Source organism: Eretmochelys imbricata, chromosome 23, assembly GCF_965152235.1.
Source record: "Eretmochelys imbricata isolate rEreImb1 chromosome 23, rEreImb1.hap1, whole genome shotgun sequence".
NCBI classification, from domain to species: Eukaryota; Metazoa; Chordata; order Testudines; family Cheloniidae; genus Eretmochelys; species Eretmochelys imbricata.
Window position 1 is genome coordinate 2,921,886 of NC_135594.1, and position 16,072 is coordinate 2,937,957.

The 16,072-nt window shown below is 57.1% G+C and overlaps 1 protein-coding gene and 1 long non-coding RNA gene across 2 annotated transcripts; both read left to right on the forward strand.

The window, feature by feature from the left end:
- The first annotated feature begins 270 nt into the window (after positions 1-270).
- EIF3K (eukaryotic translation initiation factor 3 subunit K) lies at positions 271-5,185 on the forward strand. The gene is made up of 8 exons (XM_077840268.1): positions 271-395; positions 1,236-1,334; positions 1,997-2,117; positions 2,810-2,884; positions 3,449-3,515; positions 3,888-3,965; positions 4,713-4,838; positions 5,037-5,185. Exons 1-8 carry the CDS (start codon positions 337-339, stop codon positions 5,066-5,068), a joined length of 657 nt encoding a protein of 218 aa, XP_077696394.1. The 5' UTR covers positions 271-336; the 3' UTR covers positions 5,069-5,185.
- A 650-nt stretch (positions 5,186-5,835) lies between these two features.
- On the forward strand, positions 5,836-8,739 carry LOC144278902 (uncharacterized). Its single transcript, XR_013348635.1, has 4 exons — positions 5,836-5,974; positions 7,240-7,379; positions 8,205-8,396; positions 8,520-8,739. It is a non-coding gene; the product is annotated as an uncharacterized LOC144278902 (long non-coding RNA).
- The last annotated feature ends 7,333 nt before the right edge of the window (positions 8,740-16,072 follow it).

Genomic DNA, 16,072 nt, shown 5'->3' on the forward strand with positions numbered 1-16,072 from the left:
CGTGACCGCAGGGTGGGGGCGTGGCGCGTCGTGGGGGCGGGGCCTCAGGGGGGAGGGCGTGGCTTCAGGATGGGGCGGGTCACAGGGTGGGGGTGGATGTGGGGGCGTGGCCGCAGGGCGGGGGCCGCTGTGGGGGCGGGGCTCCCGGCTGGGGGGCGGGGCCCGAGGGCGGATATGGGGTGGGAGGGGGGCGCCGCTGCTGCTCTCGCTCCTCGGCGCGCGCACCCTTCCCATCATGCCTCGCGAGGGCGGCCGGCGGAAGCGGAAGTCGACGGCGTCCCGGCCGCCCGTGCCCGCGGCCCCGCCCCCCCCCTCCGCCCCCCGCCCCCCCGCAGCATGGCGCTGTTCGAGCAGATGCGGGCCAACGTGGGCAAACTGCTCAAGGGCATCGACCGGTACCGCGGGGCGGGGGCGGGGGGAGATGGGGATAGCGTGGGGGGGGGGCTGGCGGGGAGGGGGGTCGCGTGGGGGCGGGGTGGGGGTGGGGGGAGATGGGGATAGCATGGGGGCTGGCTGGCGGTGAGGGGGGATGGGGCTGGCTAGTGGGGGGAATGGGGGCAGCGTGGGGGCGGGCTGGCGGTGAGGGGGGATGGGTTGCGGGGGGCGGGCTGGCGGTGAGGGGGGATGCGTTGCGGGGGGGCATGGGGCTGGCTGAGGGGGATGGGGCAGTGGGGGGGATAGCACGGGGGCTGGCTGGTGGGGGGGATGGGGCAGCGTGGATGCTGGCTGGTGGGGGGATGGGTAGTAGGAGGATGGGGGTAGCATGGGGGCTGGCTGCTGGTGAGGGGGGATGGGGCTGGCTGGTGGGGGGGATAGGGGCAGCGTGGGGGCGGGCTGGCGGTGGGGTGGTGCCTGATACAGGTTGGGTGCTCTCGGGGCAGGTGCCTAGGATGGGGGGGCAGAGAAAAGGGCTGGGGCTGACTGTAGCTGGGCCTGGATTTTGAGGTGGGGGGGCTGTGGTGTAGGCATTGTCTGGAGGGGGTGTCTAGTATGAGTAGAGGAAAGGCCTGGGGGCCAGTGGCTGGGTGGGCAGGAGCAGGGGGCCTTATGGGAGTGGAGGGGGAGCAGGGCTTGGTGGGCGTGGAAGCGGCTGAAGGAAATGGCTGGAGGCCGGGGTGTGGTGTGGGGGGAAGGATCTCCTGCGAGCTGGGGGTGGCAGGGGACCTGTCGAACACTGGACCCCCCTTCCCTCCGGGGACTTTGTTGAGTGTCTCACCGACCCCTCTGCATGTCAGGTACAACCCCGAGAACCTGGCCACACTGGAGCGCTATGTGGAGACGCAGGCCAAGGAGAATGCTTACGACCTGGAGGCCAACCTGGCTGTGCTCAAGCTGTGAGTGGCGGGGGATGGAGGGGGCACCCATCACCCCTGCATCGTGCCAGGGAGCAAGACCTGTGCACGATCACGCGGAGCCGGGCTGGGGGCATGGGCACGTTTGAGGGTTCCTGGCTAATGCTGGGCCCCACCAGTTACAGGGAGACTCCCTGGTGCAAATGCCTGTCTCGGGGGCGGCACAGAGTGGCTGTGATCGCTAACCTAGTCCTTACGTGGCTTCGAACCCCGTGGAGCCAGGCCCGTCACGGTCAGAGCCGTGGTTAGAGCTCAGAGTAGTTATTCAGAGCTGGGCAGTTGACTGACCACCACCAAGGGCTGGGAGTTGAAGGTCACCAGGTTGAGACTGGAAATGGACACTTAACAGGGAGGGTAATTAGCAATTGGAACAGCTTACCGGGAGCCATCGCGGACTTTCCATAGCTGGCAATTTTGAAATTGGGACTGGCTGTTTTTGTGAAAGATTCTGTAGGTCAGGGAGGAGTTGAGTTAAGGCAGTCCTGTACCCTGGGCTATACGGGGCGGGGGCAGATGATCACAGCGGTCCCTTCTAGCCTTAGGCTCTATGAATGGTGCACAGCTTCTCCTGATGTCTGCGTGGTGATAAACCTGGGTTTGATGGGTGCCCCAGGGCTGCTGACCTCTTCTCTCTCTGTCCTCAGGTACCAGTTCAATCCTGCTTTCTTCCAAACCACCGTCACGGCTCAGATCCTGCTCAAAGCCCTGACCAACCTGCCGCACACAGACTTCACCCTCTGCAAGTGTATGATCGACCAGGCTCATGTATCCTTCCCAGGCTCTTCCTGGCATGCCTCTCTTGCACCCAGCAGCCTGTCCAACTGCTCTGGTCTCTGAAGGGCTCTCCCCACAGATTGGGGTGGCATAGGCAATGATGGGTGTACACCCTCGCCCTGGCCTGGGGGAGACGCCCCCAGCAGTGGGAAATAAATTCATGAGCCACTGTCCCTTGGCTTCTGAGCGTGACAAGGAGCGAATGGTGTTGGCTTTAGGTGATGTGAACAGGGAGCTCCTTCAAGACGAGCCAGTGAACGGTGGTCGGCTGGTGAGGATGCTCAGTACTGACTTAGATCAGAACCAGCGCCCTAGAGGGGGAGGAGCCTTGTCTCCCATTCCCCTGAGCCGGTCACTCCACCTGTACATCGTTCTGTTGCGTCTGTTTCAGTTCCCCTGGCGGGTGCTTGGCTTTCTTGTGCCAAGGAACAGGTTACCACTTGCTCTCCTCCTTCCCTCCCAGCTGAGCCCAACCACGGGGAGCTTGGAAGTTTCTTCTGGACAGCAGGGCTTGAAGAGGGAAATATCTGCTCTTCATGGAGGCACTGGAATGCCGCTCTCCAACCCCCTGGCCTTGAGCAACGAGTGTCGGGGACAGGGTGACTTGCTCTTGTGCTCCAGCCCTGCTGGCTCAGCTTCCTTCCCCTCTCCCATGCATGTTTCCCTTGACCCCTGCACCTCAGCAAGAAGAGAGGCCGATCAGGCAGATCCTCTACCTGGGGGAGCTACTGGAGACCTGCCACTTCCAGGCCTTCTGGGTGAGTGTCCCCTCCCCCAAGATCTTATTGGGCTTTACCAGCCTGAATGACTTGCGCCTCTTAGCCCACCTACTCTCTGAGGGGGAAACCGGCCCAGCAAGTGACATCAGCTCAGCGAGTCTGTGCAGTGCTGGGAATCGAACCCAGGAGTCCTGGCTCCTGGCCCCTGCTCTAACCCCTTGGCAACATCCCTCCCAGAGCTGGGACTAGAACCAGGAGTCCTGGTGCCTGTCGCTGCTCTAACCATTAGTACACACACCTTTCATGAAGCAGAGGTTTGCAGTTGGGCTCCCTAGGACACAAACCCAAGGGCTTCTACATCACAGCGTAGACTGGTGGCTGGATGGGCTCAGGAGGAAATTAACCACCTGGATGTCCACTGGTCCCCTTTAGAAGAACCCAAAATAGAAAGGGAGGCAGACTCCTTTCTCTGCAGCATTCGTCACTGGCCACTGAAATAGTTGGCCTGTTGCCTTGTGCCCCATGGCCCTTGCTGCGCCCTGTAGTTCTGCAGCTCCCTGGTTGGTGACTGTCCTGTGCTAACGCAGAGTCCTTCCTCTGCAGCAAGCCCTGGATGAGAACATGGAGCTTCTGGATGGGATCACAGGGTTTGAAGACTCAGTTAGGAAGTGTAAGTCTGGCTAATAATGTCACACTCTGCCCCGGTGCACCCCGTTCCCTGATTGCAGTGTCCTCTTCCTGGTGGGGATCAGGGACCAGTCACCGAATCCCTTCTGGTGGCCGGCACGTCAGCTGGTAAGCCAGGGCCCTGGAGTTTTGGGCTGGAGGTTCCTGCATTGTCCCTATGGGAGCTGGGTGCTGAACTAGGGCTTGTTCACTCACTGTGTCTCATTGCCGTCTAATGGGGCTTGATCCACCTGGGGCTAACACCTCACTCTTTCCAGCAGGTGGGTCAGGTTCAGCCCCAGCCATGCTGGGTGGGGAGGGGGAGGTCAGGTCATGTGGAAATAGCAACATCTGTCTCTTCTGTGTCCTCACGTAGTCATCTGCCACGTGGTGGGGATCACGTACCAGCACATCGACCGGTGGCTGCTGGCTGAGGTGCTGGGTGACCTCTCAGGTAAGGCCCTTCAGTCCTCCAGCGCCTGCCATGGGCTCATGGGTGCCACCCACACTCATTATTTCCTTGGCAGGTCTCCCATCCCTGCTCTGAACTAGCTCAGCAATGACAAGCATCTCTCACAGGGCTCCTCCTGCCCCATGGTATTACCCCACAGACAGATCAGGGCTGTGCCTCTGCAGGCTGGGAGCAGACAGTCCCTACGGGGGGTGGGGGGCGTTGGCTGACCTGGAGGCTCATGTGTTGAGGAGATGCTGTGGGACTGATGAGTGGGCCCAGCTCAGCGCAGTTAAACCCGGGACTGAGCTCGGCTGTGCTGTAGCAAAGAACAGAATCCCTTCCTGTGTTCCCTTGGCTGGGGATCTCTGCCCTCGTATCATGCATGGGGCAGGGTGCCTGACTGGGCTTGGATAGGAGCCGGGGGCTCCTGCCAGCCAGCTCTATGATCTCAGCTGGCAGGTTAAAAGGGGAAGAGCCAAGGTAGCAGGCAGCCCTGCTGCAGACTTGTGGGGCTAGAGGATCAGAGTTGGAGCAGCGCCCTAGCCCGCCTGGGGCTGGGTTCCTGTGTCACCCGAGCAGAGCTGCCCTGGCTGAGACTGGCCTGGCCTGCAGGCTCTCGCATCCACCGCTTCCCACGATGGTCCGTCCTTAGACGCGATCCCATCCGGCACTAATGGGAGTGGCAAAGGCTCAGCTGAACAAAGCTGAGAGCCCACCTGCTCAGCCTTCCGGCCCCTCTGTCTGCAGACAACCAGCTGAAGGTGTGGATGAGCAAATACGGTTGGACAGAAACAGAGTCGGGCAAGATCTTCATCTGTAACCAGGAGGAGAGCATCAAACCCAAGAATATAGTGGAGAAGATTGACTTTGACAGTAAGTGCTGAGTGCTCGCCTCGGCTCTGTCAGGCCCCTCGCTGGGATCACCCAGCTCTCAAAGGCCCCAGTGGGGGCCTTGCTGGAGTAAGGCCTGCATTTGGGATCCAGCAGTAGCTGTTACAGGCTGTTAATCTGTGGGGGGTGGGAATGGATCCATTGAGCGGGGGTTTATTTCCACCCTTCCTCTGTTCGCAGGTGTCTCCAGCATCATGGCTTCCTCCCAGTGATGGGGCCTCCGTCACCACCCTCCTCACTGCTCCACGAGAACTCGCTCAGGGGCTCTGTTCGGTTCCCTTTTTAACACCAGTCCAACCTCGGCCAATAAAAGCACGTCGTTGATTCTGCCTCGGGCCTGTCTCCTTTCTTCTCCGTTCAGCCTTGAATGTGGGAACCTGGAGCTGATTGGCGCTTGGGGGGGTGATGGGGGCAGCAGGCAGAACCCCAGGGGTGTAAGTGGGGCCCCAGCCAGCACAAGATCCCTGAGAAGCTGCTAGTTGCAATCGACCGCGCCAGAGAGGTGGTTGGTTCCAACACCGGGGGGGATTGTCAGCCAGGTGGCTCCAAGCAACGGGGTAGGAGGGCAGGGAGCAAGGGAGGCTGCTTTGGGGCTGAGCAAAGAGCTCTGTCCAGCTCTTGTCTCTGCCCCACCCTTGCCTCATCCTATGTCTGCCTCGAGGGACCCCACTGAGAGCAGAGCTCCATCTGAGGCCCGTTCGGGCCTTTGCCCCTGTGCGAGCCAAGGTGGACACAGCAGCTGCCTATCAGTGCCCAGTGGCACTCAGGAGGGGAGAACTGAATGTGGGGGTGGGAAACAAAGGCTGGCAGCTTCCTACAGCCAGCACTGGGTGACGGGGTGCCCGCTGTCTGTGCCTTCAGGCAGGGACTGACTGTTCTGCATTGTGTGGTAGCCCTGGAGCGCGAGGTGCTCTGTGAGACGCACCTGATATCAATGCTCGTTACCTCCAGCTCTCTGAGGGGAAGCCCTACGCTGCAAACGAGAGTGAGGGATGGCCAAGGGACTTACCAACGGTGGTGCAGCTGGGAAGAGAACCCTGCAGGCCTGCTCCCATTCTCCGGCAAGGGGAGCCTGGGGCTGGACAGCCTGTGGCAAGAACCAGCAGGAGCCATTTCCAGTGAGGGGTAAAGTGGAGGAAGGGTCTGGTGCTGCTCACCCCTGCCTGCTGGGCTGGGCCCCAGTGGGGTTCTGCCTTCCAGTCCACGCTGGCTCGATTGCACAGAGCCTTGTCCTGCTGCGCTGGTCTCCTGACCAAACACCCAGTCAATACAGGACAAGCTGGCCAGGGAGCTGGCTGTCTCCTTGGGGAGCTGGAGCAGTGCTGCAGCCAGCCTGGAGTAGGCAGGAGCTGCTTTGAGGCTCCTGTTTAAACAGCAGGACTCCTGGGTTCTGTTCTTGGCTTGGGCGGGGCATGTGGCCTGAGGGCTGGAGCACGGCTCATGGGAGTCAGGCCGTCTGTGCTCTGTTCCCAGGGCTAGGAGCAGTTTGCCCCTCTGAGACACTTTTGCCTTCTCTTAGTGAAGCTGGTTCTGGGCACAATGCTGGTCCTTCAGGCCCTGAGGCTCCCTGCCTGCTGTGCCCAGTGCAATCCAGAGGGGGGCAGCAGCGCTCCACGTCAGGCTCCGGTGAGCATCTGGCTGGTGCAGGAAGCATGGGAGGGAGCCGTGCGGCTTGTTCACTCTCGCCCTACCCATGGCCTCATACTGGGCCTTGGGCTGGAGGCTGGTTTCTGGGTTGGGGCTGGAAGTCAGGGGGTAGCTGGTCTCCCCCTGCTCCGGTCGCAGTGAGGTGTCTCCTCTCAGACCCACGCGAATGAGAATTGTTCACTGCATCATAGCAAGGTGGGGGCATCTCTGCCCCAGGCTGCTGGGTCGCTGCCAGCAAACCCCTGCCTCGGCTGGGCGCGTAGCTAGCAGGGGCCGAGACATCCCCCAGCGACCCCCCGTGCTGCAGGCGATGAGGCTGCCAGCCTGCACTGTGGCAGAGCCCCGGACCTCAGAGGGAAGGGGGACTCCAGCCATGCAGCAAGGGGCTGTTAAGGGCTGTTCTCTGACTCCAGCCCAGTCAGTGGCCCTAGTTCCTGCCTGGATCTAGCGGGTGGAGTTGAGAGACCCACCTGGGCAAGGTTGGAGTGTGTGTGAGGGAGATGCTTACAAGGTTGAGCCCATCCCCAGGCTGGATCGGCCCTGGCTTTACTGCAGACATGCTGGACTGACACATAAGCTTTGTTCTGCCAAGGCCCTTTATCCAGCTCTGCGGCACAAAGGCCTTTTGTCTGCTGCTTTTTATAGCTGGCACTGACCGGCTTTGCCGGAGCATCCGTGTCCTGCTGCAATGTCGAATCTTCCTCCTGTTGTTTCCTTCTTCCTCCCCCCATGCTAGGGTGAAGCTGTCTGGGATCCAGGACCGCTGACTGACTCTGGTCCAGGGCTTACCCCCTTGTGTTCATTCCCCGCAGAGCCCTGTCCCCGCCTCCTCCGCTACGGGTTGAAATGGGAAAGTCCGCAGCTTGATTCTGCAAGGTGAGGGCACCAGGAGGTGTTGGTTGTGGGGGTGGAGTGCTGCTGGCTCAGAGCACGTGGGCTTCTGGGGGTGATGGGCTGGCCCAGCCCGCAGGGTCCTGCCTCTGCGATCAGCTGGCGAGAGCATTCCTCTAGCAAGAATGTGGAGCGCTCCGGCGGTGTAACGGGAACAAGCTGCGGGGATTTGTCTTCCTGAGGCTGGAGAGATGTCGGCAAATGGCACGTGGACTGGGAGAGTGAAGGTGTGTTGAGGGGGAGCCATGGGGGGACGGGACAAGGATCCTTCACGCTTACAGCATGAAACTGAGGGCTTGATCCCATCCCGTCTGCACCCTGTGGGCGTGGCGTGTGCGGAGGACAGCAGGATCGGGCCTAGGCTTGGACAGACAGACACCTTGTCCCCGGATACTGTGCTGCTGTCTCCTGGTGCTTAGTGGGGTGTCTCGGGGGCTGTGCTGATACAGGGGCCCACGGGATCTTCAATGACCGGGAGAGGCCAGGACCTCCAGTGATTCCAGTCCTGCTCCTATTGCAGGGCTGTCCCTGGCCTGGGCTGCGTAACGATGCCTGCCCCTGCTTGGGCTGTCTGCGGGCAGTGGACGTTAGGACCTGTGGGTCTGTTGTCTGAGCTAAAATGACAGCCCTGTTTTCTGGAAGGCAGTAGCTGACTCTCAAGCCTCTCTCTGTGCTGTAGCCACGCCGAGATCGGGTGTGTTAGCAGGGGCCACGCCGGGGCTGGGAACGGGAGTGTGTGCGTCTGGATGTGAGCTGTGTGTGTAGCTTCCTTTACCAGGCCTGTTTCTCTCCCTTTCCCTGTCCTCCCAGCTCCTGTCACCGGCTCTGTCCCATTCACTCCCTCTCACTGGACCACAAGATGCTGCCGTCCTTGTTTGCGAACGGGGGCGCGGGCTCTGAGAACACGCAGTTGGTGAACCCAGGTGGGAGCTGAAGGCAGCGGGGAGACACGATCTGGCCCAGCCCTGCATGCGACTCAGCCTGCCAATTGTTCCTCCCCACGTGAGTGATGCCATTTAGCAGAGTTTCAGAGTAGCAGCCTTATTACTCTGGGAGTGGATGGGTCATTACACAAAGTAAAACTATTTCCCCATGTTTATTCCCTCCCCCCCCACTGTTCCTCAGATGTTCTTGTCAACTGCTGGAAATGGCCCACCTGGATTATCACTACAAAAGGTCCCCGCCCCCCGCTCTCCTGCTGGTGAAAGCTCACCTTAAGTGATCACTCTCCTTACAGTGTGTAGGGTAACACCCATTGTTTCATGTTCTCTATGTATATAAATCTCCCCACTGTATTTTCCACTGAATGCATCCGATGAAGTGAGCTGTAGCTCACGAAAGCTTATGCTCAAGTAAATGGGTTTGTCTCTAAGGTGCCCCAAGTCCCCCTTTTCATTTAGCAGAGTGTTTCTCAAACTGGGGGTCCCCACCCAAAAGGGGGTTGCAAGACTATGGGAGAGGGGGCGTGAGAGCAGCAGCAGCAGCTGCTGGCTGGGTGCCCAGCTCTGAAGGCAGAACTGCCACCAGCAGCAGGGCAGAAGTAAGGAGGGTGTGATATGGGGCGGGGGGGAGGGAGGGGGATGTCACAGCCCAAATATTTTCAAAGGGGGTCCCAGCAAAAAAAAGTTTGAGAACCTCTGGACTAGCATTTAGTGCCGAACATCCGGCCCGCCCCTATTAACAGCGTGGGGTGGGGTGGGAGGGAAGTTAAGATGATTGTTGCATGCTGGTGAGTCACACACCCCCTCCCTGCTCTTTCTCCCCCCACTGAGAGCAAGCTCCTTCTTATGATAAATAGAGGATTCCGAGCCAGCGTCTAAATATATATGTCGCAGGAATGTTCAGCATCTCGCCACGCAGGAAATGGGAGGGCATAACCCTTGCTTCATATTTGCGGAGCTAAGAAATAAAACAAAAATGTGTGTGTGGGGGGAATTGATAGAATTTCAAAATTGGGGGGGGGGGGGAGAGAAGCAGCCAAATCTGCGGGTCTGGTTCGTGGCCAATTCCCGGCTATATTGGGGGACTTTGTGTCCAAAAAGAGCTTTATATGGCAGCTTTCTGGAATACATTCCCCTTCTCTCCTTGTCAGCTATGATCTCACCGGATAGCACCTATGTTTAGAGGCTAACCCCTTGCATGAGGTTAAATATTCAGTGAGAAAATGATTGCAGCCGCTCTTAGGGTAGCTAGGACAGAAGGGCTTCTGCACGTTGAAGTTGTTCTGGACATCAAGGTGAGGGCAGTACTAGAACTCAGATCTGCCTGCTCCAAAAGCCTAAGCCTTGAATTGAAGGAGAATCTCACCTAGGGGTTAGCAGTATAGAGCTTATGACACGTTGTTTGGATTCCATCCACGAGAAGGCAAGGGTGTGTATATGTAGACACAGACACACTCTCGCCAGCTGGTTTATGACATACTCCCCTCTAGCCAGCGCTCGCAAAGATAAGGATAGATCTGATCCTTGAGTAGCGGGATCCCCAAGAGACCGGACACACTCTTGACTTCAGTGTAAGGAATCTGGGACCCCCAAGAGGACAGATCCCACCTCTCACACCAGTGTAAGAATCCATTGCCACCTCCTGGGATCTTTCCCTTAAACCTGAATGCAGTTGGCTCTGAATGCTCTATTTTCCTCCTGCTTCACTGTGAACGTGCCATCACCTTTGGCCCTTGAGCGCCACTCGCTGTGATGGCTCTGGTGCCCTTCTCTCAGGAGTGAATGAAAATAAATCTCCTTAGAGTCGGTTTTCGGCCCAGTTCAGCCTCCGAGACGGGCTGTGAATGGGGTCAAAGAAATGCGAAGCCCAGCGCTGAGCTATCGAAAGTGACAAATGAAATGAAACGTTACAAATGCAATTCCGTTGGAGCAGGAAGCGCGAGATGTGAGCCCCCCCGTCAGCTGCTTCATGTGTGGCAGAGGCTAACTGCACGGCATAGGGGAGGCCCTGAGGCTCCGCTTGGTCCTTGCGTGTTCCTCACGTCTGCCCAGGTAGCTCCGGCTCACAAGGAACAGTGTTGACTTTGTTCCCGATCCCAGAGGCCTTCCTGAAGCTTTGGCCCAAGTTCCGTGGGTGCTGTAATAGAAGTGGGAGCAGCCAAAGAGGCTTACTCTGTCAGCTTTCCAGATGGAAAGAAAGAAAGGCTGTAAATGTTTTTTCCATTCCTGACGATCTGTTTTTCATTATGTCTAGCCCTGGCTCCCCGTCCTTCCTAGCCCAGTGCACAGATCTCCTCCTCCAGAGTAGGCTGGAGCTCTGGGTTTGGTTTCAGACCTGAATGGGGGCTCAGATCTGAGTCTAGGCCGTATTTGATTTGTTTTCTGAGATACCAACCCCACGAGGCAGAAATGTCCCGTCATTTGTTGTTCCTCCAGGGCACCAGCCACATCCCACTTGGAACCAGCAATGGGTCCCTCTTTGTTGTGTAGTCAACCCAGGACTGGCCCCTGGGGTGGAGGCGGGTCCCTTGCTTCACACCTTGCAACAGGAAGGTGCTGGTTTCATCCCCTCCAATCATTTTCAGCCATGGCTTTTCCATACCGATTGGCAGAGAATCGCTCTCCTGGGAGCCCGGACTCCCCCTTTGTGCCCCCGGCTCTGCCATCCAGCTCACTGGGCTGCCTGCTTGAATCGCAGCTGCCTCCAGCAGGGCTGCGGCTGAGAAACAAGGAGGGTTCTCGAAGTGACATCTGTACCTGTGCTGGACATCAAGGATCCTCTCACGACGGAGGATGAGTCAAAGAGCCTCCCCTGCCCCACTGCACGGTCTTTAGAGCAGGAGAAGGGGGGGACTCTGTGGCAAGCCAGCCCTGCAAAACAGGCTGTGGGTCAAACAACGTGCTCCGTGGCTCTGTGTCCAAGACGGGAACGCTCAGGGGGCTATGGAGGCGCTCCCTGGGTTGAATCGAGCAGTGATCTTCTCTGCACCCTGAGAGAATAGAGGTGGTTGTGGCATAAAAATTCAGTAGCACAACTAGCCCCCTTTGTTGACCAGCCATGAAGATTAAACGGGGTCCCTCCAAGGCAGAGAGGATCACTGGTCTTTGTCCTGCCCCTGCCGTCAGATCCAGTCCCCAGGGCTATCCAGCAAGCACCTCTCACCAGTCGTTGCTACAAGGGGACCCAGTGTCACAATCTGGGGTGCAATCCAGACTAGTGAAAGACTAGACACCACTTGTCCTGTAACCCTGAGTGCCTTAAAATGCTCTGCTGTCCTAGCTCCTTGTCTGGGTGGTCCCAGCCAGCATGCACTCAGGGTCTGTGTGTCTGCTTGTTACCCCCCTGTCATGCTCTGAACTCCACCAGCCTTGGTGGCTACTGGCCAAGTGACCGCAACCCACCCCCAGTCCCAAATTTCCCCAATACCATCTGTCCTGCCATGTCCAGCCCTTTCCTCAATGCATTCAGGTCCATTGCTCCTTTAAAGAGACAAAACCACAGCGGCTGGTTGCCTTAACTGGAATTAACAATTGCGTCAATTCAAACGCAGCACTGGGTTGGTTTCGATTAGAAGTAAAATACGTTCATTAACAGAAGAACTGGGATTAAGTGATACCAAGTAGAAGGGATAAAGGTAGAGATGGTTACAACCAAATAAAGGGAAAACTCACAGCTAAAAGACTGAAACTTAACCCAGCAAGACACAGTCGTGGTTCAAGGTAGATTTCTTCCCAATTTTTATTTTCCTCATCCATGGCTGACTTCCTTTCAATCAGTCAGGGCCTTCCATAGAATTACAAGGTGCTGATTTCCCTCGTATTCCTAGGTGAAAGATCTTTGCCTAAGCAGATTTCTCACCTACATTCAGTTCCCAGAGACTTCAACCCCCTTGGGTGAAGGATCCATCTTTCTCAGCTTGCCATGATGGCTTCTCCTCTCTCCTTATCTCTTCCCAAACTCAGTTTTGTCCCCAGACTCAGGATGACCTCATGCCGTTCTTCCCATCCCCCTGCTGATTCGTACATAAACGGAGCCTGTCTCTGCCTGATGACCAGCTGGTCGGATACACAAATATATACTCCTTTGTCTAGGGCAGAGTGGGTTGATGCATTGCTTGCCAAACACATTTTAGGAATGACCAAGTTGGGTGAGGTAATTTCTTTTATTGGAAGAAGTCAACCACTGATGGGCTTCTGTGTCCCACCCAGCTAATGCACCATGAAGCCTTCAGGTATTATACACCTGGCAAAAATGTCTTACTGGCACTGCTGTGCCATCCCAGCCGGGAGGCAACAGAGGAAGCTCTGCCTCATTTTTATGTCCTGAAAGCAGGGACATTAACGCAGCATAATCTAGGGGAGGAGCATTTCTGTAGCTGATGATCGATACGGCCCTTGCAAGCCGTTGGCCGTAAAGCAGAAGTATGGGCTGAATGCCTCATGCTTCCCAAAGCACATGAGCATGTGTCAGTGAAGTGAGTATATGCTTGTGAATGGCTGTATGCCCACACGCGTGAAGTGTGACTGTGTGTGTGATGGGACTCTATTTTTGAATGCGTGTGAGAGACAGAAGGGTGTATGAGAAACATGACTGTATTTATGAATCTACCTATGGGCCTCATACGAACCCTGTTACCGCAGTATCACAATCATCTTCACAAACCCCCTATGAGGTAGGGCAAGGCTCCTACCCCCATTATACAATGGGCAACTGAGGCACAGAGAGGCTAAGTGACTTACCGAGGTCACATGGTGCCTCCGTTTCTCCATCGGTGGCTGAGCAGGGAATTGAATGAGGGTTTCCCCAATGCCAAGCCAATGCTCTAACCACTAGGCAGTCCTTCCTCTGAGCATGTGTCTGTGAATCTGTGTGTGCACACCTGAGAAACAGACTCAGTTTGTGAATCTGTGTGTGTGTGTGTGTGTGCAGGGTGCACAGATGTGTGTGCATGCAAAGGGCCATGACTATGTCAGAGACACAACAATGTATTTATGAATACGTGTGGGTGACAATATGGGGCGTTTTGGGTAAAGATTTGCATGTGCCTTGTTAATGCTTATGACATACACATCACGGTGTAAACCTATTCCAAGGGGTGACCTCACAGTAAAACCCACCTCCCCTCCCAGCCACTCAGGGCTACCGCCACGCCTCAGCTTATTGTCATGCCACAAACTTGCCCACTCGAAGCCCACATGGGTCCAGAATGCAGCCGTACAGAGTTTGCTGTGAACCCCAAGGGATTGGTCAGAGCTTCATTCCTGGGCCCGCAGCCTCAGGGTAATTGCTGTGATAGAGGGCAAAGATGACTGCTCAGTCACAGAGCCTGATCATGGGAAAACTGCTTCCTTTCTGAGTGCAAACTGCGGTTACAAATTAGGGAACCTGTGGGCAGACCAAGGTTTTTTATATTAAGGCAGTTCCCTTCTCATCATGGCTTGGAGCCAGGCGTGAGCTTGGGTAGGCTACTCGGGGGCAGGGCTATTTCTATTTATAAGGCTGATGGCTGCTTCCGCCCATTGTTCCAGAAGAAGGCAGCTCCCAGGATTCATGCTGGGGCTGGAGGGCAGGAATCCGTCAAAACGGCAAGTGGAATTTTAATGACAATTTTCCATTCCAGTCATTTTTTCTTTGCTCTCGATGGGAGACCTATACACAAGAATGACATGGTGAGAATTAATAGTAAATACCACAAACTGCATGTACTCACCATTGACCTTGCTGAATGGAATCAAAACTGTCCAGCTGTGCATCATAGGGCCTATACTGACAATTGCTAATGGAGATTCCCCTTCTGCACGAAAGGCTGGGCACTGGGCTTTCAGAGCACAAGTTTCAGAGTTCTGTTCTTGCCTTTAGCTCTGGCTTGAGACAATCTAGATTAATGAACTGAACAGGGAGCCAAGAGCGCAGCTGGGCTTCGTCCATCCTGCGAACAGGATCCACTTTTCTCTGGTCCAAATACTTCTCTGCTTTCGTGCTGCGGCATGAGCTCAGCCATGCCAACTCGGGGATGAGCTGTTCCATTTGTGCTCACTCTTGCCGCCAGTCTCTTCTCGCACGTATTCTGGTGGGACTTTCTGCAGCTGCAGTGGATCAGATGCTAAGCTAGGAGTCAGGACTCGCTATTCCAACCTCTGCCAGTGCTACGTCGCCTTGTGTAAGGCACTTGCCTCGGTTTCCCCATCTGTCCAATGGGGTTCATGGTACTTGGCCTCCTTCGCCAAGTGCTTGGAGCTTGAAAGCTCACAGTTATTACGGAGCCTGCTGACCCCTGCCCAGAAACGGCTCGGAAGGGGCCTTGAGGTAGCGGCCATTCCGCCGACAGGAGGGTGGGCGTCGGGCCCACCTGCAGACAGGGGCTCCTCACGCAGGCTCCCTGACCCGGCAGGGCCCCCTTTCCAAAGGGCTGGCTGCGATGCCCGGGCTGAGCGGGGCAGGGGCAGCCCCCAGGTGAAGCCAGAGGCCAGGCGGGCTGAGGGTGGCTTTGTCGGGCTGGATGCTGGAGCCGTGACAACCCCCCCGTCCCCTGCGGGGCAGGAGGCCGGCACTGTCCGAGGGGTGCTCACCACTCTGGGGCCCGCACATGGGGCAATGTCTGTCCCCTGCCCCCACACACGCCAAGGGGCGGAGGGGCACAAACTCCACCCATACTATGAATATTCATGAGGATGAGAAAGTAGACACCCTGCCATCATGAATATGCATAATGCAACATCACCACCCCCCACTATATGCACACACACCTTATTCCTTACCTGCTCTTTCGTCTCAACCGTCCTAATATTCGACGAAGGGGTGGAAATACTGTTCTGAATATTCATGAGGAAGGTTTAAACTCCACCCACAATATGAATATTAATCAGAGGACACTGCCCCACCTTATGAATATTAACAAGGGGTTACACCGCACATACAATATAAATATTCATGAGGGAAGGGGAGGAGGGGCTAACCACAATATGAATATTCATGAGGGAAGACAATGTCACGTGCAACCTCCACTCAGGATATGAATATTCATGAAGCAGCGACGTTGTCACACCCACAATATGAATAGTCATGAGATATCACAACAATCCCACCTCTCATATGAATATTCATGAAGAAGGGCGGGCTCCATGAACAATATGAATATTCATGAAGAAGGGCAGGCTCCATGAACAATATGAATATTCATGAGAGGGAGGTGCCATCCCACCCCACACATACAGAGGGCATGGATTGTCATTGGCCACACACAAACACACACTGAATATTCATGAGGGGAGAAACAGGCGTGTGGCTCTCAAGAAGCCGTTGTGGGGACATGCGCAGGCGCAATGCTATGGCGCTGGGGGGGGAGCGGGAAAGATGGACGCAGGCGCACTGTCAGACCCCCGAGAGGGCGGGAGAGGAAAAGGGAGGCCAAGGGAGAGCGCAGGCGCAGGCGCAGGGGGGCCCGAGGACGTGGACGGGGCAGGTAGTGACGTCCCGCGCGGGGGGGGAAACAAGGCGTTTTCAGCGCCTGCGCCCTGAGAGTTTGAGCCTGGCGGACTGGGTGAGGCCACCCTTCGCGCCGGCCGAGCGTACGACGCAGGCGCCCTGAACCTCCCCGTCTCGGGCGCAGGGGGCGGGGCTCGCTTCCGGCCAGCCGCGCCCCGGGCGGGGCCCGGGCGCCGCGCAGGCGCCGCGCGCGCCGGCCCCTCCCCGCGGGGCGGGGCGGCCCCGCGGCGCGGCTCCTCCCCTCAGGCGGA